Here is a 27,166-nt window from a genome sequence, read left to right as displayed (position 1 = left end):
AGAACCATTTACACATTTTCACGCTCTATAAACTCTCTCTTAGAAGGAATCCCTGCTGTTCTTCAGAACTTTTTACTTGGTGGTTAGTCATGTTCTGTTAAAGGGGTTTTCTAGGATTGAAAAATATGGGCTAACGGAAAGAAATTGCAAAAAGGAACCCTGACTCCCCAGATAAATCCAATACCAATCCAGATGAGTTGCCATGGTGGTCCCCACCAGTCTTTACTGTCTTTGACAAGCCATTCACCTACTCTTGACCACTGTGGTGAGCCTGGTATCTACAGCATAACCACTGAGCAACAAAGGTGCAGGGATTGAGGAAAGGTAACATGGTTCCCTACCTGTGCCCTACTTGTGTATGCTATAATAGCTTTAGGGACTGGTAACTTAGTCAGTGGAGAACAGGAGGAGGGTATTAAGCAGTAAACCATCTGAGATCAGTATATGGGCTTCCAACATATAAGATCACATGCCACGTAAGGCTGTGACGATACTTTATATGAGAAGAAAGGGAATCTATACTGAAGGGTCCATTTTATTAGCGAGACCTACCCTTTCACAATTGTAACTTCCTTGTAAGGAAATTGAACACATGACCCCTGGGTGCAGCATAACATCAAGTCAGCATGTTTTCTGTGGATCAGTTTATGGACTTTTCTGCATTAGATTGGAAAAATTGAGCAATCTAAGTGACTTTGAATGAGCCTTGGAAATCAGTGGCCCGGGCTAATAACGGCCAACCTTGTGGGGTTTTCATGTATAACAATCTCAAGACTAGAAATAAACCAATCTTTTCTTAATGAGCCAGTCAACCTGAATTTTTAAGGTAAGTTCACACAGCCGGGTAGCCGCAACTGAAAGCCAGTGCACTGCATCGGCATCCAGCTGCGCACTCCGCTCTGGATTAGGCCCAATGAATCGCAAGGTGACTCGGCCTGAAGAATGAGCACCTCTGTTTTGTTTTTTTCCAGGAGACAGAAGAAATGGCTCCCGGAAAAACACTCCTGAAATCAATGGGAGCCATCTTTTTGGTCAGGATTTTGAGGGCGTATCCACCGTGTGAACTTACTCTTAAAAAGTTTTAGATTCCACTGAATCTGACAATTTTGAGGTTTGCTTCAGGTTAATTGTATAAAACAGGCGTTGCCACTTGAAAGCACGGAGAAGAAAAATCATGAGTCATAGAGAGTCAAGGACATTGTGTACCAAATACTCCTTCCACAGTACCACTGGTCTGGTTGCACTTCATTTATGTGACTCCCTCCTGTAAGGGTCCATTCACACTGAGGAAAATGGCGCTTTTTTTTGTTGCTGAATTTTCAACGCTGGAAAAAAAGCCTCCCATTGACTTCAATTTTTTTCCACTAGCGGAATTTTCCGTGAGTGGGAACAAACCGCTCACAGAAAAAGGAACCCATTGATTTCAATGGGAGGCGTTTTTTTGAGTCGGATTTTGATGCGGAACAAAAAACCCCGTCTGATCCCAGCCTTAGGGTTGCGGCTTTATCACAACTGTCTCATGGCCAGTCCCTAAGTTGCAGGGAACCTCTTTGGTATTAGCAAAGTTTGTCAACTTTTTATGTAACTTTTAACTATATAAAAATGGCAAACAGGAGTCAAAGGTCATCTGTCATTTTAGCATACATGCTACGTGCTATGACATTTTTCCATGAATTTAGATGTAACCTGGCTAGAAATTCTATCTGTATATTTGACACAATAAATATAATTGATATGGTTGCTGGTACCTGGTTCCACTGACAATGCACTAGACAGGGTCTGGCAGCTGTTACCCACTGCAGCGACTGTCGCTGTATAGGCTTCTCCGCACTTAGCGCCCTCGATCATACATGTTCCTCTTGAAGACTGGCACATCAGAGTCAGACCATCACTGCTTTGCATTTCCGCCACATAGGTATCTACACCATCTCCAGAACTATTGGTCCAGGATATCTGAGTGCTACCATTGGCACAGATACTTTTAGCAGACACGTCTGTTGGTTTACAAGGAGCTGTAGATAAAACAATATTGTTAAATGGTTTGGGGGTTCTGGAACTGCCTATAGGCAAGTATGTTATCCTTTAATGAAAGAGGTTGTTCAAAATTATGGGGGGGGGATTTATGTCTGCTCATAGGTGGTATAAGTTTCAGGCATCATTTACAAAAGACAATTGTTGTGCACAATGATAAAACCAGCAGATCTGATGGTCTCCCAAAACACACACTCGCCATACCGTCTTTTCATGAAAGAGGTGAGGTTGGCTTAAAAGCTACTTTTGTTACAAGTGCCATTCAAAAAGTTGCCACTTTTTTATGCCACAAAAGTTGCATATGATTTTGATGAATCTGCTCCCATAATGGTTGGCAATTAACCTTTACAGTTGACTGTCATAGGATGACTATGACATAAGAATCAGATAAATGAGGTACCGTAAGGGTAGGTTCACACAGGGTTTTTTGGTCCTGAACCTGAGGTGGAGGCCGCCTCAGGTTTCGGACCAAAAAACGGGTAGCCGCGACTGAATGCTGGTGCAATGCACCGGAATCCAGCTGCGCACTCCGCTCCAGATTAGGCCCAATGAATGGGCCTAGTTGGGAGGAGGGAGTGTCTTCAGGCCGAATCACGAAGCAAAACAGCCTGAAGAATGAGCATGTCAATTGGAGACGTCTTTTTGTTCAGGATTTTGAGACGGATACAGCCTCAAAATCCTGACCAAAAAAACCCATGTGAACTTACCCTAACAATCTCATGAATAGGGTTACTTTTCCCCTTCCTCAGTTTAGTCAGAAAACTGGTCACTCTTCATTATAGTGGCGGCATTAACCCCTGTGTCGCCTCGGTCAGCTTTGACACCATTTTCCCAGCGATCACAGGTACTCAGAGCAAACTCCTGGGCCAGGATCCCATTGTCATGACAGCCGGGAGCCTTGTGAGAGCTCCCAAGCCTGTCATTCAACGGGTTCTATTGCAGGTTCTTTTGCAATGCATTGCATTAGTGACCAGACCCCTTTGGGTTCAAGACCCCTAAGGGTCTAATAAATGCATAAATTAAAAAAAAAAAAGTAAAAAAAATATATAAAAAATACAAAATAACAGTTCAAATCACCCCCCTTTCCCTAGAACACATATAAAAGTACTTAAATACTGTGAAACACGTACACACTAGGTATCCCTGTATCTGAAAACGCTCACTCTACAAATCTATAAAAATATCTATAAAAAAAAAATTTGGCCCGCAAACATTAAGACTTCATATGGCTTTGAGAGTGGAAAAATAAAAAGTTAGGATTTGCAAGAAGGGAATCGAAAACGAAAATCGAAAAATGCCCGCGGCTGGAAGGGGTTAATGGTTACACCTGTTACCACTGTCTATGAGGCCATAGAAAATGTACAGGTGTTCTGGACTTGTATGGTTCATATAATTTAAAAAACAATTTTAGGCAAAATGTTGAAACCAGAAGAAAAGAACAATACCTGAATATAACGGTGCACTGTGATTGGAAGAAGTGACACACTGACCATTACTGGCATCAACGGAAACGGTATACAATTGTCCGCAGCTAATATTACTGATATCACAATGATTTTCTTGGGTCGAGCAGTTGTGATGAGCTGCATTACCCCATGCAATAGCATTGAATGTGACATTTTCAGTGTCCTCTGTCCATGTGACGTATATCGAGTTTTGATTGCAATTGTATTCGGTATCAACAATCTGTGGGATACAAGGAACTGCAAGCACAAAAGTTCTATTACAAGTTGTTCCGTGTATTTTATCAGGCAATGGAAATAAAAAGGGCAATAACAAAAATATTCTGTTGTATCTGACACTTATATCACAGGTACTGAAATGAATAGCACAAATGAATCACAGCAGCACAGTATACATGAGCCAGTAGATGGAATATATAGTAATATATGACATTAAAAATATGAAACGTATTTATACTAATGGAGTATTTCAACTATATACACTTATTGACAATCCTTAAGATAAATGTCTTAGGGTAAGTTGACACAGAGTTTTTTGGTCAGAGTTTTGAGGCCTTATTCGCCTCAAAACCCTGACCAAAAAGACGGCTCCCATTGTAATCAATGGGAGCCGCTCAGGTCTATTTTCCAGGAGCCGTTTCTACAGCCTCCCGGAAAAAAGAAGCGAGGTGCTCATTCTTCAGGTCGAGTCCCCTTGCGATCCCCTTGCGATTCGGCCTAAAGACACTCCCTCCTCCGGACTTAGCCCATTCATTGGGCCTAATTCGGAGCAGAGTGCACAGCTGGATGCCGATGCAGTGCACCGACTTTCAGTCGCGGCTACCCGGTTTTTGTTCCAGTCCAAAAATCGCTGTGTGAACTTAACATTATCGCTGGAGTTCTACCACTGGGACCCCCAATGATCAGGAGAAAAGGATCCACAAATGGCCAATGCAAACGAATGGTGGTGTACATGCTCGGCCTGTTGTTAGTGGGAAAACTGCTTTAACTAGAGTAAGGGGCTAGAAATGATTGAGGGTCATGTAACAAAAAACTTAACTGACCAAGTAATTGTTAAAAGGGATGTGTCTTCTGAGATGACTCTTCTTAAAATGTGGACCATTGGTGATCAGCTTATTGTCCTGAGTTCTGCTCCCGGCACCTCCTGGCTAGGGGTGGATTTTGCTTGGGGTTGTGGCCATCCAGGCATTTGTTATGATTGAGCCAGTACAGGGAAATGTTCTATAAGGCTAAAGCGGGGTTCACATGGGGGTTTTTGGACCGGATTTTGATGCGGAGGCCACCTCAGTATCCGGTCCAAATAACGGCTAGCCGCGACTAGATGCCGATGCAGTGCGTACAGTACACCGGCATCCAGTCACAACATTCTGCTCCAGATTAGGCCCAAATGAATGGGCCTAGTCGGGAGTGAGGTGTCGGACTCTACAGGTGATTCTGCCATGGAATCCACCTCAAGAAAGGGTATGTCGCTTCTTTTTTCCGCTTGCAGAAAAAGGAACCCATTGAATTCAGTGGGTGGCAGTTTTTTGAGCCTGATTTTGACACAGATTTTGCATCAAAATCCCGATCAAAAAACCCAGTATGAACCCGGCTTTAGGCCTCATGGGACATCCTGCAGCAATAAATCATGGTGGGAACGCATCGCGGATCTTCTTGCAGCGTTTTAAATAGAAAATTCGCTGAGTTTTCCTCCACGGACTTTCTGTTACAATTATACCTATGGGGAAACCGCCAGCATTTCCATAGGTATAAATGACTTGCGATTTCCAAAACCGTGCTGTCCGTACGGCGATTTTTACCACATAGTGGGCATGGGATTCACTAGAACCCCATGATTTTTCCCATGGAGTTTCCACTCCAGGCAAATCGCGGCATTTCCATCCTGTGGGACCCCAACCTTAAATGGTGGCCATTCAGGTGAAAAGCCTTTTATGTAATACATAAATAAGCACCTCTATAGAGCACCACTCATGTCTAACTTATAGAGGGAAGGTTTGAAGTGGGGTGGCCTTGTTATGGCGTTCTTAATGTATGACCAACGGGGCATATAAATGGAAAGGGTCCTTGGCTGATGACCCCATTCTATGTGCCATGAGAACAAGCAGCTCTTACTTTTTCCCGGCCATCATTTCACATACCAATACTAGCTGTTCAGTAAGGTATTCTGAGTTCAGGTCAGTATAGTGAGGTCAGTTTCAGTATAATAAATGGTGAACTCACCAGTACATCAAGACATCCCCTTTATACTTGCATTAAATTTACATTACCTCTTGGTTAATAGGTAGGATTGCTCACCTGCTTTCACCTTCATTGTTGGACTGTGTGGGCTCAAGCACTGGAAGTTGTCGGCAGTGACATATACTGTGTAAGTCTGACTACATGGTAATTCATGTAAGTAACAGTTTAGGAGAAAGGAGTCGCAGGAATATTCTGAGCCATCACTTGCTATTGCATGTGCAATGTACTGAACTGCCCCTTCACTGTAATCCCATTGAATGAGCGTAGAATGGGTTCCACAGTCAGTTTTGCCTAAAATGTTTCTGGGTGCGCATGGAACTAAAAGGCAAACAGATAAATAAGAAATATGCCATATTATTAGCCTGATATAACACTGTGTTTTGTACATTTGGTTTTTATTACGAGGTTTTGCTGAATAACTTTCTTCCAATTCTTAAATAATCCTTAATAATTCCTGGATTGTCATCAAAATAATTCCTGCACCCTCTCAGCCTTTTCTATTGTATTTACACATTTATGCCATTTACCTTCTTGACACCATTTAATTGCCCTTACTATGTACTCTTGAATAGGATTTTTCATGTCCTCATCAATGTGCGGGTTTATATACCGCTAGAAAGCTGACAGTGTGCTGAATTCAGGCTTTCCTGGTGTGCGCCTTGGTGCTGGAGATATTGGTGCCGTTCATTTCGGCACCGATGTCTCCCCACTGTCAGAAGGGTGGGCCTTACAGCCTAGCGTCATCACTGGGCTGTGAGAAACACCCCCCTGGTAATACTCTTCCATAGACTTGTACTGGGGGAGGGTTTTCCTCACAGCTCAGTGATGACGCTAGGTTGTAAGGCCCGGCCTTCTGACAGTGGGGTGATATCGGTACTGATAGCTTTCCTGGTATGTACCCCGTTGCTGGAGATGACAGTGTGATGAATTCATCACACTGCTGGTTTTCTAGTAATATATAAAACCGCACATTGATGAGGACATAAAAGGACCTCTTTAAGTGTTTACGTAGTACTTTTTGTAATTTTTTTGTCTTCCATGATGATCCTAAGTAGCCTAAGTATTTGTCACTGTTTATTGGCTGAATTAGTAATAATAATATATTCCATATAATACTACTTGAATACATATATTATACATTAAATAAATTTACTTTTTCTGTTTAGTTACATTTATTTGAAACCATTAGGGTAAGTTCACACAGAGATTTTTGGTCCGGATTTTGAGGCTGTATCCGCCTCAAAATCCTGAGCAAAAAGACGGCTCCCCTTGATTTCAATGGGAGCCGCTCAAGAGTTTTTTCCGGGAGCCGTTTCTTCCAGCTCCTGGAAAATAGAAGCGAGGAGCTCATTCTTCAGGCCGTTTTGCCTCGCGATTCAGCCTGAAGACACACCCTCCTCTGGACTAGGTCCATTCATTGGGCCTAATCCAGAGCGGAGTGCGAGGCTGGATGTCTGTGCAGTGCACCGGCTTTCAGTCACGGCTACCCAGCTATTGGTCTGGAACCTGAGGCGGCCTCCGCCTGAGGTTCCGGACCAAAAATCCCGTGTGAACTTACCCTTAATGTAGCACCAAAGGATTAGGTGTTCCTAGTTGATAGTGATTTAATCCTAAAGAACAAGTATCATGAGCCGCAGCAGAGAGGACCGACCCTGCATTTCTTTTTATGGGGTACATAGATGAATAATCAGTACTTTTATAAATACATCTCCATGGTGCGATTTTATCCATCTGTTGTTCTGCAGCATATATACTTTTACACTATGCTATATACAATACCTTGTAATGCTTATAGTATGCAGATTTCAATTGTGTGAATTACTTTTTCCAAACTCAACCACAAAAATCCTTCATCTTTTTTGTCAATGTTTATATACCTGTTACTACAGTCACTGGAGCACTACTCATGCTGGCGCACTCGACGTCATAGGCGGTCACAGACAAGGACAGACTTTCTCCACATTGTAGCCCTTTGATTTGACAGCTGGTGTTAACTGAAGAACAGTTGTAGGAAATGTCGCTGCTTCCCACAGCTGATGCTGTGTAGGTCAGCGCCCCATTTGATGGACTCCATGACACCACTACCGTATTGTCTGTGCATTGAGTAATGGCTTCCACATTTTGTGGGTCACAAGGAGCTTGAATTGGAAAGTAATAAAAATCATGTGAGCATAAATGTACACAATATTAATATATTACACATATTGTCTCCTGCTACTAGTGAATTGAAAAGTTCCATTGCTTTAGTCTTCTCACCTGTCCTTACTTTAATTCCTTGGCTCCTAGAACCATTTACTTTACCATTGAAAGCAAATACACTCATCTCATACTCTGTTCCACATAGCAGGTTCATGAAGAAGCAGTAGGTATCCCTGTTCACACATTCTTCTTTGCTGCCATCTGGGGCAAAGGCATTTGCAGTGTATTTAGTGGCATTTAGTATCGGGTTCCAGTAAAGGGTGACAGTATTTATCTGGCATTCACGGATTACGGTTACGTTTTGCGGAGCACATGGAGCTGTAATTCAGAAAAAAATCCATTAACTATAGAAAAGTGTTGTGTATGGCAGTCTCAACTTTGCAGCTAGCACAAGATGCGATGTCCAAGCCCTGAAAGAATTAATCCACCTTGGTCCTTCTTGTTTTCCCATTACACCACAAAAAAACAGCAAGTGGGGTGCAAAAGGAACAATGTGGTACATTTTTGGTGCAAGAAAGAGCAGTGTACCAAAAATGTGTCACAATTACGCCTGTCTGCACCAGAAAACTGTTCTAAATGCGTTATTACTAGGGTTAAGCCAATCTTGAGATTTCAAGATCGATTTTAAAATCTGATTTCCGATCATTTTCCAGCTGATCTCGATCGCGATCATGAAATTTGCTCGATTGCGATCGGAATCTGACCTTTTCCGATCCCAATCCTCAACCCTAATCAATTCTTTTCTATGGAAAAGTCACTTTTAGGGTTGAGCCGATGTTGAGATAACTCTGACCTCAATCCCGCTGGAAAAGATTGGGATCAGAATTACGATCGCGATCATGAAATTTACTCAATCGCCAATCGGAATCCGATCTTTTCCGATCGCTCAACCCTAGTTATTACCTCTTCCAATTTCCCACTGTACTACTTTCTATTGTTCACTTTCATTGTACCCCGAACTCATGGCACTGCCAACCATGTGGCCATCACCAATTTATTGTTGCTATATAGGTGTATCATTCAAATTGCTAGAAAAATCTGGCTAAAAAATTAAGGGATTGGCTGTTATCAGACAAATCCTTCACATGTCCCCTATTATGGCATGAACTATAAAATGTAGAGACTAAAACTAAGATATAATTCACGGATCTCAACACTGGGTATTTGTAGTGATAAGAGACCCCACATATGCAAGAGTAACATTTCAGTGGAACTCTCTCCGAAATACAGAAGACAAGTTTTCTAATCCTGGATGAGACTTGTAGACGGACCACCAATACTCAAGGAACATGTCCCTCATGAGTCCAGCGATGCTACTGCTTAAAAGTATTCAAGGTTTAGTTACCTGTTTCTAGGGTCACCATTGCACTGTTGTTGCTGGTACAACTATTACTGAGAGCTATGATGCTCACTGTATACGTCTGTTCACACAGAAGCTTCTGTATTTCACAACTGCTAGAACTGGATGTACACAATGTCTCTTGGCCGGTTTTTGATTTTGCAGAAGCCATATATGAACTAGCTCCAATACTTGGTGTCCAGGATAATAAAGCACTTCCCATATTGCTGTTGTACTGGATAGTGACATTCTGAGGAGAATCCAGTCCTGGTTAAGAACAGATAAAATATTTAGTTTTTGTACTGTACGGTAAAGCTGAGTTCACATCTTCATTGGAATCTCAATTCGAAGACTCCATTGCAGTGACCACCAGAAATTGCTGGACTAAAGGGTGCTACATGTCTGATTTCTTTGTCCGGCGGATTCAGTTTAAAGCAACAGACACCCTACGGATCCCTTTATAGTGAAAGGATCTGATGGTCACCTTTAGTGTCCACTGTGTTAGTGGTCTGGGTGTACATTGTTTTGGTCCTCCAACATCACAAAAAAAGACAAAAAAATCCTTCCCAACAATGTTCTGAGTAGCTCTTGATATGACAAATGGTCCGTATTTTAATTATGGAACTCCAAATTGAGATTTTTCATATTAATGATTCCTTCAAAAATCTCCAGAAGCCGGAACTGTGTGGTCATCGGTATGAAAAATGAAATTGGGGCTGGAAAAACCTAAAAAGAGGTTGTACCACTATGGACATTTGGGGCTTAGCCACCGGATATGGCGTGAATGTCTAATAGATGTGAATCTCATCTCTGGGACCTGTATCTATCTCTAAATCTGACCCTGCAAACCCCACCCCAACTTATATCAGTTCCACTGACAGCCTCAATTTGGTAGTCAGGTTTATGGAAACAGCTGGGCTAACCGAACTACACTGTTTCCATAACTCCTATTCCCTTCTATGTGAGTTACAGAAAAATATTATCACAGTGAGATATGTTCTTTTTGCGGCAGGTGAGATATGGAAATAGGGTGGCTCCAAGGGCGCTACACCATTTCTATAACTCCCATTCACTTCTGTGCGAATTACAGAAACAGCGTGGCTCAGTGGGATCAGCTGTTTCTGTAAACCCAAACCAGGAGAGCGGAGCTCATATATAAGAGTTTGTCAGAAATATCTACCGTAGTACAACCCTTCTTAAGAAGTGGTTACCCTTACAATGCTTTTGGATTATCCTCCATCAATTGGACTATTAGGAGACAGGCTATGATGTAGTCATCTAGAACTTATATAACATGTAGTGTATCTTTTTATATTCTGAATTTTATTATGTTATTGTTATCATCCTAAATGATAAAATGGAGTAATGAATGGAAGAAGCTTGACAGACATGAAAATCACTTACTTCCCGTCTCCTGAAAAACCTGCTTCTCCTCCCCAGCTGTATAAAACCAGTTATAAGACGTAAGACCAAAAATATATTTAGTACATGGAAGAAGATTATCCAACAAGATCGTGGTGGAAGTTGTTTTCCTGATAAAAACCAAATTTGCTGTTGGTCCATCTTCATACACAAAAATCCCATAAAGTAGCGCCTTGTCAACACTTGACCAAGATAATGTTACAGAGTAACTTGAAACGGAAGTCACAATGGCATCCATTGGTGGTGGAGTTACTAAAATATACGTAATATCAGATTAAACATAATGAAACATAAAGGATGATGGAATATCTAGCATCCATGTCTATATCATTCTATACCAGAGATAATGAACTATTCTAGCAACAATACTGAAATGTTAGTTTATAATGTAGTATATAAAATGAAAGGAAGTACAAACCCCTACAGAGAAATCTCTCTTGGTACCATGCTTACATGTATTATATAAACCAGCTATAGTAACATCCCGTTCAGGCTTCAGTGTTATCCTCCAGCTGCATGCTACGGCGCAGGTGGCGTGTCTGGCTATGATTCCTTGCATTGGTTCTTCTTGTACTGTCTGAACATTGTCCTATTTCCTCACCTTTGGTTTCCCTTTGCTCCTCTAATAGTACAGCTGGTTGCAGACAACAGTGCTGCGGGTCAGTGTGCTTTCCATGTACTTCATGGAGAGCAAACTGATCCATTCTTTTTTATGGGCCCATACATACGACCGTGTGCAGGCTGACAGTCCAGGCTGTGGCAGATAGGACATGTCCCTTTGAAGTCCTATTTTGAGGCCTCTGCTTCCGTGGCTCCTATTCATTTAATGAAAGGAGCTGCGGAAGCACAGCCCATGCCCCGGGAAAGCCACATTTCTCCAATGTGCAGCCCGTGCTTTTAAATAATGGCGGGCCAGTTGCAGACAGCCGTGCTGCAACCGGCCTGCCTTATTTAAAAGCATGGGCTGCACGGGTCTTAATCTTAGCTTTACCCTTATCAAGTCTGGAGCAGGTTCTTGCTTCCTATTTATTGTTTGCTAACTTTCACCTTGGCACTTGCTATTGCCTTTTGTGCATGCTGGCTTTCTTTGTTTGTTATCTCTATATATATTTCTGACCTCTGGCTTTTCTTGTGACTATTCTCTTGGATTTTGATTCTGTACTGCACTGCTCAACTGGTATCAACCCCTTGGCTAGCTGACACTTTTCATTGTTTTTCTTGTCTGCGTTCATCACTTATATCTAAGAAGGGACTGTTACCCAGTTGTCTTCTTAGGATAGTGTCTTCGCCTAGGATAGTGAGTAGAGATGAGCGAACACTAAAATGTTCGAGGTTCGAAATTCGATTCGAACAGCCGCTCACTGTTCGAGTGTTCGAATGGGTTTCGAACCCCATTATAGTCTATGGGGAACATAAACTCGTTAAGGGGGAAACCCAAATTCGTGTCTGGAGGGTCACCAAGTCCACTATGACACCCCAGGAAATGATACCAACACCCTGGAATGACACTGGGACAGCAGGGGAAGCATGTCTGGGGGCATAAAAGTCACTTTATTTCATGGAAATCCCTGTCAGTTTGCGATTTTCGCAAGCTAACTTTTCCCCATAGAAATGCATTGGCCAGTGCTGATTGGCCAGAGTACGGAACTCGACCAATCAGCGCTGGCTCTGCTGGAGGAGGCGGAGTCTAAGATAGCTCCACACCAGTCTCCATTCAGGTCCGACCTTAGACTCCGCCTCCTCCGGCAGAGCCAGCGCTGATTGGCCGAAGGCTGGCCAATGCATTCCTATGCGAATGCAGACTTAGCAGTGCTGAGTCAGTTTTGCTCAACTACACATCTGATGCACACTCGGCACTGCTACATCAGATGTAGCAATCTGATGTAGCAGAGCCGAGGGTGCACTAGAACCCCTGTGCAAACTCAGTTCACGCTAATAGAATGCATTGGCCAGCGCTGATTGGCCAATGCATTCTATTAGCCCGATGAAGTAGAGCTGAATGTGTGTGCTAAGCACACACATTCAGCACTGCTTCATCAAGCCAATACAATGCATTAGCCAGTGCTGATTGGCCAGAGTACGGAATTCGGCCAATCAGCGCTGGCCAATGCATTCTATTAGCCCGATGAAGTAGAGCTGAATGTGTGTGCTAAGCACACACATTCAGCACTGCTTCATCAAGCCAATACAATGCATTAGCCAGTGCTGATTGGCCAGAGTACGGAATTCGGCCAATCAGCGCTGGCTCTGCTGGAGGAGGCGGAGTCTAAGGTCGCTCCACACCAGTCTCCATTCAGGTCCGACCTTAGACTCCGCCTCCTCCGGCAGAGCCAGCGCTGATTGGCCGAAGGCTGGCCAATGCATTCCTATGCGAATGCAGACTTAGCAGTGCTGAGTCAGTTTTGCTCAACTACACATCTGATGCACACTCGGCACTGCTACATCAGATGTAGCAATCTGATGTAGCAGAGCCGAGGGTGCACTAGAACCCCTGTGCAAACTCAGTTCACGCTAATAGAATGCATTGGCCAGCGCTGATTGGCCAATGCATTCTATTAGCCCGATGAAGTAGAGCTGAATGTGTGTGCTAAGCACACACATTCAGCACTGCTTCATCAAGCCAATACAATGCATTAGCCAGTGCTGATTGGCCAGAGTACGGAATTCGGCCAATCAGCGCTGGCCAATGCATTCTATTAGCCCGATGAAGTAGAGCTGAATGTGTGTGCTAAGCACACACATTCAGCTCTACTTCATCGGGCTAATAGAATGCATTGGCCAGCGCTGATTGGCCAGAGTACGGAACTCGACCAATCAGCGCTGGCTCTGCTGGAGGAGGCGGAGTCTAAGGTCGGACCTGAATGGAGACTGGTGTGGAGCGATCTTAGACTCCGCCTCCTCCAGCAGAGCCAGCGCTGATTGGCCGAATTCCGTACTCTGGCCAATCAGCACTGGCTAATGCATTGTATTGGCGTGATGAAGCAGTGCTGAATGTGTGTGCTTAGCACACACATTCAGCTCTACTTCATCGGGCTAATAGAATGCATTGGCCAGCGCTGATTGGCCGAATTCCGTACTCTGGCCAATCAGTGCTGGCCAATGCATTCTATTAGCTTGATGAAGCAGAGTGTGCACAAGGGTTCAAGCGCACCCTCGGCTCTGATGTAGGAGAGCCGAGGGTGCACTTGAACCCTTGTGCACCCTCAGCTCTGCTACATCAGAGCCGAGGGTGCGCTTGAACCCTTGTGCACACTCTGCTTCATCAAGCTAATAGAATGCATTGGCCAGCGCTGATTGGCCAATGTATTCTATTAGCCTGATGAAGTAGAGCTGAATGTGTGTGCTAAGCACACACATTCAGCTCTACTTCATCGGGCTAATAGAATGCATTGGCCAGCGCTGATTGGCCAGAGTACGGAACTCGACCAATCAGCGCTGGCTCTGCTGGAGGAGGCGGAGTCTAAGATCGCTCCACACCAGTCTCCATTCAGGTCCGACCTTAGACTCCGCCTCCTCCAGCAGAGCCAGCGCTGATTGGCCGAATTCCGTACTCTGGCCAATCAACACTGGCTAATGCATTGTATTGGCTTGATGAAGCAGTGCTGAATGTGTGTGCTTAGCACACACATTCAGCTCTACTTCATCGGGCTAATAGAATGCATTGGCCAATCAGCGCTGGCCAATGCATTCTATTAGCGTGAACTGAGTTTGCACAGGGGTTCTAGTGCACCCTCGGCTCTGCTACATCAGATTGCTACATCTGATGTAGCAGTGCCGAGTGTGCATCAGATGTGTAGTTGAGCAAAACTGACTCAGCACTGCTAAGTATGCATTCGCATAGGAATGCATTGGCCAGCCTTCGGCCAATCAGCGCTGGCTCTGCCGGAGGAGGCGGAGTCTAAGGTCGGACCTGAATGGAGACTGGTGTGGAGCGACCTTAGACTCCGCCTCCTCCAGCAGAGCCAGCGCTGATTGGCCGAATTCCGTACTCTGGCCAATCAGCACTGGCTAATGCATTGTATTGGCTTGATGAAGCAGTGCTGAATGTGTGTGCTTAGCACACACATTCAGCTCTACTTCATCGGGCTAATAGAATGCATTGGCCAATCAGCGCTGGCCAATGCATTCTATTAGCGTGAACTGAGTTTGCACAGGGGTTCTAGTGCACCCTCGGCTCTGCTACATCAGATTGCTACATCTGATGTAGCAGTGCCGAGTGTGCATCAGATGTGTAGTTGAGCAAAACTGACTCAGCACTGCTAAGTCTCTGCATTCGCATAGGAATGCATTGGCCAGCCTTCGGCCAATCAGCGCTGGCTCTGCCGGAGGAGGCGGAGTCTAAGGTCGGACCTGAATGGAGACTGGTGTGGAGCGATCTTAGACTCCGCCTCCTCCAGCAGAGCCAGCGCTGATTGGTCGAGTTCCGTACTCTGGCCAATCAGCGCTGGCCAATGCATTCTATTAGCCCGATGAAGTAGAGCTGAATGTGTGTGCTTAGCACACACATTCAGCTCTACTTCATCAGGCTAATAGAATACATTGGCCAATCAGCGCTGGCCAATGCATTCTATTAGCTTGATGAAGCAGAGTGTGCACAAGGGTTCAAGCGCACCCTCGGCTCTGATGTAGCAGAGCTGAGGGTGCACAAGGGTTCAAGTGCACCCTCGGCTCTCCTACATCAGAGCCGAGGGTGCGCTTGAACCCTTGTGCAGCCTCGGCTCTGCTACATCAGAGCCGAGGGTGCGCTTGAACCCTTGTGCACACTCTGCTTCATCAAGCTAATAGAATGCATTGGCCAGCACTGATTGGCCAGAGTACGGAATTCGGCCAATCAGCGCTGGCCAATGCATCCCTATGGGAAAAAGTTTATCTCACAAAAATCACAATTACACACCCGATAGAGCCCCAAAAAGTTATTTTTAATAACATTCCCCCCTAAATAAAGGTTATCCCTAGCTATCCCTGCCTGTACAGCTATCCCTGTCTCATAGTCACAAAGTTCACATTCTCATATGACCCGGATTTGAAATCCACTATTCGTCTAAAATGGAGGTCACCTGATTTCGGCAGCCAATGACTTTTTCCAATTTTTTTCAATGCCCCCAGTGTCGTAGTTCCTGTCCCACCTCCCCTGCGCTGTTATTGGTGCAAAAAAGGCGCCAGGGAAGGTGGGAGGGGAATCGAATTTTGGCGCACTTTACCACGTGGTGTTCGATTCGATTCGAACATGGCGAACACCCTGATATCCGATCGAACATGTGTTCGATAGAACACTGTTCGCTCATCTCTAATAGTGAGGCAAGTAATCAGGGACAGGGGAGAGTTCAGATTAGGACTCACTGTCATGTCATGCCCCTCTTCCCAGGGTTCATCAGCAACTACTCTAGAATTTCACTTTTAGCAATTCCCTTGCAGATATAGTACAGGAATCTTATGTAACAAAAAGTTATACTGTTCCACTATATTATAGAAGATTGCAGGCGTTTTTGAAAATGCAGCTTTTCCACAGTGGATTCTTTTCTGCAGTGTGTGAATGGAATTAGCCAGAATCACCATAAATCAATTTGCAGGTACTGTAAAAATGTGGGGCTTCAGCCTAAGAAATATTTTAATTTGGAATACAGAGATACTTACAGGTAAGAACTGTGATGCGCTTGCTTGCTACACTAGGTCCAGCAGAATTAACTGCATATAATGTAAGACTGTAGAGGGACGATGGCTGAAGTCCACCAATGCTGCAGTTCAAGGCACTGAATGTCCGGTTAATATTTTCAGTACCAAGTGTCACTGTAAGAAAGTAATAATCTACTCCAATTTGAGATGACCATCCAACTGTGATTTCGGTGCTGGATATGCCACTTGATGTTGTAATCTGTGGTGTTGCAGGCACTTAGAAAGAAAGAAAAACATATGAAGAAGATAAGATAAGATAATCCTTTAATAGTCCCACATTGGGGAAATTTCAGCGTGTTACAGCAGCATAGTAATACAGATACAGGATAATACAGAGTAATATATTACAGACGTAGACATAGATAAGCTGAGAAGAGAAGATATACTAGGAGTCCATGGCAGCTAAGGAAAAACAGAAGAGAAAGAGGAAGACCTCATGGTCATCGTCATAACCATTTAGTTCTCTGTGCGGAGTGATCTTCGTTTGGTCTGATGTAGATTATACAGCCTGGTCGCGGTTGGAAGGAAGGGCTTGCGATAGCTCCTTCTCACACTTGGGGTGAAGCAGACGGTCATTTACAGTGCTGCCAAGTGCCATCAAGGTCCCATACATGGGGTGGGATTTGTTCTCCCGCATGTAGGTCACCACAGACAGTATCCTTCTGTCACCCACCACCTGTACTGGATCCAAGGGGCTCCCCAGGACAGAGCTGGCCCTCCTGATCAGCCTGTCAAGTCTATTTCTGTCCCTGGTTGATATACTGCTTCCCCAGCAGGCCACACCGAAAAAGATGGCTGAGGCAACCACAGAGTTGAATGGGGTAAGAAACAGAATGCTAAGAGGTAACAGAATCACTTTAGGCAATGATAATAAGCAGGGTATAGCATAGGAGCCAAGACCAGAAACCCATATATAAGATACAATTGTAATCTTTCCTTAACAAACATTTATAATGTACCTTTATAATACACTTATATCCTGCTTCTCAGATAACAGGATCATGAGAACATACAGGGTTAAAGCATGCCTAAACAACTGTGGCGTTTCTTTCAGTATTTGTGTCATTAATAAAACGTGTAATTTACTTTATTAGCAGATTTGATTTCTTTTCCAAATATATCCTGCACTGAAATACACTTTCTATCTTTTCTCTATTCTTCCTATTTCCTTATTGCCAGCAGAAATCCTTCAACTGCTTCTCATTGTGAGTGCAGGTGGGGGGCTCTTGTACAATACAGAAAAGCTGAGACTGAGGGGAGAGGGGGTCACTCCAAACAGGCATCTCAAGCATTGCAAAACCTAGAATAATATAGAATAGGAAAGATTTATTTTTCAACTGCTAATATCTCCGGAATCAGTACAGGTAGAACTGTGATCTTGGTGGCATATTATTATTATTATTATTATTATTATTATTATTATTTATTTATATAGCACCATTAATTCCATGGTGCTTTACATTTTGGGGCATATGAAAGCAGCTGTACTAGGTTTTAAATGCCTGTGATATAGCTGATTGAAAGTGACCCAACCAATTCCTTATCCTTTTACATGAGGTCTGTTAGGCCAATCTGTGCTTGTCCTCCATAGTAAAACATATACTGACCTGTCTGGGACTGCGCCCAGGTTGTTGCAATCACTCCTCCATTAGATTGATATGATCTCAGTGTTATATTATAAAACGTCCCTGCTCGTAGACCTTGAATTAACTTGGATCGGGTAGAAACACTAGCAATGGCAGTGATAGGAGCGATGGTCGCATTGTTCACCACTCGAAGATCTAGCATGAAGTAGGACACCATGGTAGAGCTGGAGCTCCATGACACCAGAAGTTGAGCAGAGGTTGTACTTGTAATATTAGTGATCTGCAGGTCTTGAAGGAATGAAAAGTTTATATCAGTTGCATGTTAAGGTATATACTGTATTATGATGAACACGTCATATATTGTACAGTACTTTACATACACTACCTGTCACTATATGCACACTATGCAAAAGCTGTATTAACCAAGATTATGAGCCGAGATCTACATTTAAAAAAATATCTTAAAACTGTAATATTAAAGCATTTTTCCAGCCTATATAGTATATCAGGTTATATCAGCTTCTCTGAGTTATATCAGCTGTTTAACACTGTTTTCATTAATTTCATAATTCATCCTATAGAGTTAAATAGAAGCTATAGAAACAGCATAGAACAGCTCAGTTGGCCTTTTCCAACCCACAACCCAATAACCCACAACCTTGCGGATGGAAGATTGATCCTTGGATTTATCGCTGAGGTAGGAATACCCCTTTAACTGTGCTATATTTGCACGGCTATGGCCAAATGTATGACAATTAAGTTCCTAACATAAAGTATAAGAGACCAAAGCTCCATTAATATACAAGAAAATGAGAAAACACACAATTTTCCATTGCTAGGCGTTTATCTACTGTACTGCATTCGCTGTGTCCTATATTAACCATAATAAATATTTCTGAAGCTGAAATGAGAAAATACAAGTACAATGAATATTAATAAATGAACTGCATTACCTAGTCCAGATGAAATCTAGAAAAGAAAAATATAGAATTTATTAGACCAAAAATTACTTTTAACCCAATATATTGGTCTGGACATGTATTATAATGCTTAGACATAGAGCTTTCTCATTATTTCTCAATATTACACCATAGCAATGCCTTGTCAATTTAGAAAACCAAGTAAATGATGTGTTTGTAGATTGGGAGCCTATAAAGAGGGCACCCATTGAGGACCTCCATCCATGATGCTAGGAAGAGCAACTTTGACTCTGGAGGATCCAGTATTTCAGGAAATTGAATAGATTAATTAAAGGAAAATTGCCACGGACATGCGCAGTCGGCTCTGGCCGAGGCCTAGAAGTTTGACCCCCAGCGCCAGAACAAGACGTGTGAAGAGGCCGTTCCTGAAGAAGATGGAGGCGGTGCTGGAGAGTTCTCTTGCAGCATTTGGGACGCCCCTAGTGCTGTTTGAGCGCTGAAGCCTGCCCCCACTGCTGCAAGAGAACTCATTTGCATACCGTCGAAAACCGTGATTTCTACCAAACGGCGGCGTGGAGAAGACATCTAAAGGTAGGAGAAGAATAGCCTTTCTTAAGGCTATTCCTACGTGTTAGTTACAAAAAATTCAATTTTAGTGATAGAATCTCTTTAAATGGGGAACTATGCTGTGTGGGAGCTAAGAAACTTTCAACTTTATATCCCAGAACACTGCTTGGGATACATGTGCCTTCTTATGCTTATGATGGCTTATTGCGAGTTTAGCATCAGTCTGCTTAGAGTCCTAGCTGCCAGAGAAGAAGGTAACCTCTGAGATATTGTACTGAGATTGTGGCTTCTTGATCTTTATTTTGATGGTGTGATTGAAGCAGGTGTAGAGAAGCTGGCACCCCCTTCCGAAGTATTTTTTTTAATGAACATAACTAGTCTGGTGAACAACTCCTTGCAACGGATTAAAAGACACAATGTTATATACAAGCAAATGACATACACTATCTGAGGTCTCTATACATTGTACAAGTGAAGTGTTTGCTTGTCATGTGGTGGAACTATGGCTACAATTGTTAGAATATTCATTATCTTATACCATGTTGCTGTTTCCTATTATTTGTCCAAGAGTCTTTGGACTCAAAGTAGAACTGAGAACATCTGTACCCTCGGCATTCGCTATAGTTTTATCGTATGTCTTAAAGGAGATCTGTCTAGGAATCTGAGTTGCAGGTTAATTCAACCATCAAGCCCCCGACTGACACTACTGTGGTTAGGGAGAAATTTTAATTTATTTATTTTGTTTCTTTATATAGTACTTGTCAATCGCTGTCCCATATAGAGCTTACAATCTACTGTACAATCCCTATCAGTATGTCTTTTGAGTGTGGGACGAAACCCACGCAGACACGGGGAGAGTGTATATTCTTCTTGCAGATGTTGTCCTTTGAATCCAGGACTCCATTTGATTTGGACCCAGAGATAGCCAAAGTGAAGGGTGTAGGGACGAGCCTGTCCCACCACTGCTCCATTCACACTGGGGAGCAAAACAGCCCAATTCGCAATCTACACCTTATCCATTATCCTCAGCACAGGGCAATGTTACCCAACCTTTACCGGGAGAACCCCAACAAATAATTTTTACATAAGACATCAAATTGTCCTAAGGGTACAAATAATGTTCTGTGAAGGCATAGATTCATCCCCCAACCAGAGTGCCACAGCGGGTTTCTAAGGCATCTCCGTTGAGAATCGCTGGACTAGGGGATAGGTTGCTGAGATAGAAAACCCCTTTAGCTTAGATATATATTATCTTTTACATGAACTAAATCTGTGCGTGTAGTAAACTAAACATGCCACAGATACAATACGCAGAAATAAAGACTGAAATATTGGAATTCCTCCAATATTTCATTGTTCATGTTCACCCAAGACAGAAATACATTCCGTATTATTTGTGAATTACATATCTGTACTTTCAAGTAATAAAAATATACAAATACATATCTAGCTCTATACATGGAAGAATAAAGAGAAGACCAAGTACAACATCCACACTGAAGTGGATTTATGGCTACATTGCAGAAACAACTTTGTGATACATGATTTCATGTGAAACAATATATACTATACATCCCCCTAGTAATCCTTCACCAATCTGTGATACAAATAAGAAACATTAGACTGCAAACTAAACTAACATATGTGTTATCTGATGGACTTAGATACAAATATCTCACTATCCAATGAAATAAACCTTAAAAACATTGACTTCAACATACCTGAAATAAAGCAGAAATTGGGAGCAAAATACATAAAATCCATAAGCTGTTCATTTCTTATATTCTTCAAATATTACTTGAGAGTTCTCGAATAGACACATTAGTAGCTGTTTTCAGACGAACGACATAGCTTTAAAGAGTGTTATGTTTATTGGTTGATATGGGCCGATCCTAAATGATAGAACACTGTAAGAAGATACCGGGCGGAGGACGCTATCCGTTCCAACAATGAAAATCTAGGTGGCAGGACTGTCATTGTGGTCTGGGGTATTGTGATGCAAGGAATATAAAAGATTATCAACTGTCAGAAACAAAAAGGCATTGAACGGGGCAGAAATTTATGTCGGTACAAGAGGGCAGAGGTTAGATAGAAAGGCAGATTCCCAGCCATAGTACACATTCTAAGTGAAATAAATACTTTTTGTTTCAGGAGTGTGACAGAGTTCTAATACTTACCGAGGAATTATCAGAATGACGCTGGGAATTTTTAGCTTGTGGGACATGATCTCATTTTCCCCTATTATACCTTATGCAAATAGATTTCATTATTCTGTAACAATATAGGTACATGAAATATATAGCTATACATTTCGTGTCCATTTGATACATTTAATGATCTTTTTTTATCCTTTTATTACAAGTAATGAGTTTCTTTTTGTAACATAATAAAGCAGAGATGACATCTTTACTAGAGATGAGCGAACAGTGTTCTATCGAACACATGTTCGATCGGATATCAGGGTGTTCGCAATGTTCGAATCGAATCGAACACCACATGGTAAAGTGCGCCAAAATTCGATTCCCCTCCCACCTTCCCTGGCGCCTTTTTTGCACCAATAACAGCGCAGGGGAGGTGGGACAGGAACTACGACACTGGGGGCATTGAAAAAAATTGGAAAAAGTCATTGGCTGCCGAAATCAGGTGACCTCCATTTTAGACAAATAGTGGATTTCAAATCCGGGTCATATGAGAATGTGAACTTTGTGACTATGAGACAGGGATAGCTGTACAGGCAGGGATAGCTAGGGATAACCTTTATTTAGGGGGGAATGTTATTAAAAATAACTTTTTGGGGCTCTATCGGGTGTGTAATTGTGATTTTTGTGAGATAAACTTTTTCCCATAGGGATGCATTGGCCAGCGCTGATTGGCCGAATTCCGTACTCTGGCCAATCAGTGCTGGCCAATGCATTCTATTAGCTTGATGAAGCAGAGTGTGCACAAGGGTTCAAGCGCACCCTCGGCTCTGATGTAGCAGAGCCGAGGCTGCACAAGGGTTCAAGCGCACCCTCGGCTCTGATGTAGGAGAGCCGAGGGTGCACTTGAACCCTTGTGCACCCTCAGCTCTGCTACATCAGAGCCGAGGGTGCGCTTGAACCCTTGTGCACACTCTGCTTCATCAAGCTAATAGAATGCATTGGCCAGCGCTGATTGGCCAATGTATTCTATTAGCCTGATGAAGTAGAGCTGAATGTGTGTGCTAAGCACACACATTCAGCTCTACTTCATCGGGCTAATAGAATGCATTGGCCAGCGCTGATTGGCCAGAGTACGGAACTCGACCAATCAGCGCTGGCTCTGCTGGAGGAGGCGGAGTCTAAGATCGCTCCACACCAGTCTCCATTCAGGTCCGACCTTAGACTCCGCCTCCTCCGGCAGAGCCAGCGCTGATTGGCCGAAGGCTGGCCAATGCATTCCTATGCGAATGCAGAGACTTAGCAGTGCTGAGTCAGTTTTGCTCAACTACACATCTGATGCACACTCGGCACTGCTACATCAGATGTAGCAATCTGATGTAGCAGAGCCGAGGGTGCACTAGAACCCCTGTGCAAACTCAGTTCACGCTAATAGAATGCATTGGCCAGCGCTGATTGGCCAATGCATTCTATTAGCCCGATGAAGTAGAGCTGAATGTGTGTGCTAAGCACACACATTCAGCACTGCTTCATCAAGCCAATACAATGCATTAGCCAGTGCTGATTGGCCAGAGTACGGAATTCGGCCAATCAGCGCTGGCTCTGCTGGAGGAGGCGGAGTCTAAGGTCGGACCTGAATGGAGACTGGTGTGGAGCGATCTTAGACTCCGCCTCCTCCAGCAGAGCCAGCGCTGATTGGTCGAGTTCCGTACTCTGGCCAATCAGCGCTGGCCAATGCATTCTATTAGCCCGATGAAGTAGAGCTGAATGTGTGTGCTTAGCACACACATTCAGCTCTACTTCATCAGGCTAATAGAATACATTGGCCAATCAACGCTGGCCAATGCATTCTATTAGCTTGATGAAGCAGAGTGTGCACAAGGGTTCAAGCGCACCCTCGGCTCTGATGTAGCAGAGCCGAGGCTGCACAAGGGTTCAAGTGCACCCTCGGCTCTCCTACATCAGAGCCGAGGGTGCGCTTGAACCCTTGTGCAGCCTCGGCTCTGCTACATCAGAGCCGAGGGTGCGCTTGAACCCTTGTGCACACTCTGCTTCATCAAGCTAATAGAATGCATTGGCCAGCACTGATTGGCCAGAGTACGGAATTCGGCCAATCAGCGCTGGCCAATGCATTCTATTAGCCCGATGAAGTAGAGCTGAATGTGTGTGCTAAGCACACACATTCAGCACTGCTTCATCACGCCAATACAATGCATTAGCCAGTGCTGATTGGCCAGAGTACGGAATTCGGCCAATCAGCGCTGGCTCTGCTGGAGGAGGCGGAGTCTAAGATCGCTCCACACCAGTCTCCATTCAGGTCCGACCTTAGACTCCGCCTCCTCCAGCAGAGCCAGCGCTGATTGGCCGAATTCCGTACTCTGGCCAATCAGCACTGGCTAATGCATTGTATTGGCTTGATGAAGCAGTGCTGAATGTGTGTGCTTAGCACACACATTCAGCTCTACTTCATCGGGCTAATAGAATGCATTGGCCAATCAGCGCTGGCCAATGCATTCTATTAGCGTGAACTGAGTTTGCACAGGGGTTCTAGTGCACCCTCGGCTCTGCTACATCAGATTGCTACATCTGATGTAGCAGTGCCGAGTGTGCATCAGATGTGTAGTTGAGCAAAACTGACTCAGCACTGCTAAGTCTGCATTCGCATAGGAATGCATTGGCCAGCCTTCGGCCAATCAGCGCTGGCTCTGCCGGAGGAGGCGGAGTCTAAGGTCGGACCTGAATGGAGACTGGTGTGGAGCTATCTTAGACTCCGCCTCCTCCAGCAGAGCCAGCGCTGATTGGTCGAGTTCCGTACTCTGGCCAATCAGCACTGGCCAATGCATTTCTATGGGGAAAAGTTAGCTTGCGAAAATCGCAAACTGACAGGGATTTCCATGAAATAAAGTGACTTTTATGCCCCCAGACATGCTTCCCCTGCTGTCCCAGTGTCATTCCAGGGTGTTGGTATCATTTCCTGGGGTGTCATAGTGGACTTGGTGACCCTCCAGACACAAATTTGGGTTTCCCCCTTAACGAGTTTATGTTCCCCATAGACTATAATGGGGTTCGAAACCCATTCGAACACTCGAACAGTGAGCGGCTGTTCGAATCGAATTTCGAACCTCGAACATTTTAGTGTTCGCTCATCTCTAATCTTTACTACTATCATTATTCCCTGTGCACTACACTTTACTGCCATATAAGGGTATGTTCACATGGCGGAAACCTTTTCCGCCGTGTGAATTCTCTGCGCAGCTAACGCTAGGTTCACACTAGCGTTCAGCAGCCCGTTCTGTGATTTCCGTCTTCTGCATGCAGAAGACGGAAACCTTTCAGATCGGGTCCGGCCGTGAGCGGTGGTGAGCGTTTTTTGCTCTCCTCCTCAAAACCGTTTTTTTTAAAAATCGGACACAGAGTACTGCATGTCCAACTCTGTGTCCGGAGAACATAAAACGATCACCGCCGCTCACGGCCGGACATCTTTCAAACCCATTCAAATGAATGGATTTGAAAGAGTCCTGCAGCTTTCCGTCTCCTGCCTCTGTTTTGTGCAGGAAACGGAAACATGCAGAACGGAAATCGGGCACAGATGTGAACGAGCCCTCACTGTGACGGGATGCTGATGCGGTGCACCGGCATCCCGTCGTGGCATCCCGCTCCTGATTAGGCCCGAATGAAGGGGCCTAATCGGGAGTGAGTCTCACGCCACCGACGCCGCAGATTTCTTAGCTACAGAATCCACGGGAAGATAGGGCATGTCACTTCTTTTTCACCCTAGCTGAAAAAAATTGCTGGCAGGAAAAGAAGGGCTTATGCATATAACAACAAGAAAATGAGGATGAGAGAGGGTCAATTCAATCAGTTATATCTCAGACATTGTGAAATGTAGAAACTGATTCTGGTGTCATGTGAAAAAGGAGATTATTATCTCTTAGGGTGCATTCACACAGAGGAAAATGGTGCTGTGAATGAACAATTAGAGATGAGCGAGTAGTATTCGATCGAATACCTCCCCTGCATAGTTATTGGTGTTAAATACCACGTGGTAAACGCAGGAAATATTCGATGCCCCTCCCACCTTCCCTGGCGCTTTTTTTACACCATTAACCCCTTCCCGACATGCGCCGTAATAGTACGGCGCGTGTCGGGTCTGTAACTATGGCGACCGCCCGGGAGCCGGGCGGCCGTCATAGCCGCCGGGTGTCTACTGCTTTAAGCAGTAGACAACCGGCTCTGATGCCTCCGATCGGTCCCCGGACCGATCGGAGGCATTAACCCCTCCGGCGCCGCTGTGAAAGGCGCCGGAGGCGCCATTTTCCCGGCGGCGCATGGGCGCCGCCATTTTGGCAGGGATCGCCGGCTCCTGGAGCATGCTCCAGGGCCGACCCCCCGTTGCCATGACAGCCGGGAGCCTTGTTAAAGGCTCCCAGCCGGTCTGCAAATTCTCTCTTTTGCAGGCTGGTGTATACAGCCTGCAAAAGAGATGATGATTTTTTGCAATGCATTGCAATGCATTAGCATTTTAATGCATTGCATTAGTGATCAGACCCCCTGGGGTTCAACACCCCTAGGGGGTCTAATAAATGCAAAAAAAAAATAAAAAAGAAAGTTAAAAACAATATTAAAAAATATAAAAAGAATTAAAAGTTCAAATCACCCCCCTTTCCCTAGAACACATATAAAAGTAGTTAAAAACTGTGAAACATATACATGTTAGGTATCCCCGCGTCCGAAATCGCCTGCTCTACAAATCTATAAAAATATTTTTCCTGTTCGGTAAACGCCGTAGCAGGAAAAATATTCAAAAGTGCCAAACTGCCGTTTTTTCACTGTTTTAATTCTGATAAAAATTTGAATAAAAAGTGATCAAAGCAATAACATTTCCCGAAAATGGTAGAACTAAAAAGTACACCCAGCCCCGCAAAAAAAGACGCCCTATACATCCCCGTACACCTATGTATAAAAAAGTTACGGCCGTCGGAATATGGCGACTTTTAGAAAAAAAATTTTTTAACACCGTTTTGGAATTTTTTTTAGGGGTCAAAATGTAAATAAAACCATATAAATTTGGTATCCCTGGAACCGTACCGAAACACAGAATATAGGGGACAGGTCATTTTGGCTGCACAGTGAACGCCGTAAAACCAAAGCCCGTAAGAAAGTCGCAGAAATGCATTTTTTCTTCAAATACACCCCATTCTGAATTTTTTTCCTGCTTCCCAGTACATTATATAGAATAATTAATGGTGGCATCATGAAGAAAAAATTGTCCCGCAAAAATTAGGACCTCATATGACTCTGGGAGCGGAGAAATAAAAAAGTTATGGGGTTTAGAAGGAGGGGAGTCAAAAACGAAAAACGAAAATCAAAAAATGCCATCGGCGGGAAGGGGTTAACTATGCAGGGGGAGGTATTCCATCGAATACTACTCGCTCATCTCTGTTAACTCCAGGCTCCATATATCACCATCCACTACAGCTTTGAACATGAAACTACCATCACATGATGCAGTTTGCCAATATTCTTAGCTGAGAGACTGCAATGAGACTGGATGATGCTATTTCTCTTTTCTTGGGAAAACTTCTTCATA

At 43.9% G+C, this 27,166-nt stretch overlaps 1 protein-coding gene across 1 annotated transcript in view; it reads right to left on the bottom strand.

Moving 5' to 3' along the window:
• Positions 1-18,480: 18,480 nt before the first annotated feature.
• The window catches only part of FNDC7 (fibronectin type III domain containing 7), a 40,844-nt gene continuing 32,158 nt past the window's right edge, over positions 18,481-27,166 (bottom strand). Inside the window, exons 12-13 of the mRNA XM_075286174.1 lie at positions 18,905-18,920; positions 18,481-18,526 (exon numbers count right to left, since the gene is read on the bottom strand). Of these exons, the coding sequence (XP_075142275.1) occupies positions 18,481-18,526; positions 18,905-18,920 (62 nt within the window). The remainder of the gene's footprint in view (positions 18,527-18,904; positions 18,921-27,166) is intronic.

The sequence above is a fragment of the Leptodactylus fuscus genome, chromosome 9 (genome assembly GCF_031893055.1).
Source record: "Leptodactylus fuscus isolate aLepFus1 chromosome 9, aLepFus1.hap2, whole genome shotgun sequence".
Classification (NCBI taxonomy): domain Eukaryota; kingdom Metazoa; phylum Chordata; class Amphibia; order Anura; family Leptodactylidae; genus Leptodactylus; species Leptodactylus fuscus.
This window is presented reverse-complemented; position numbering and strand designations above follow the sequence as displayed.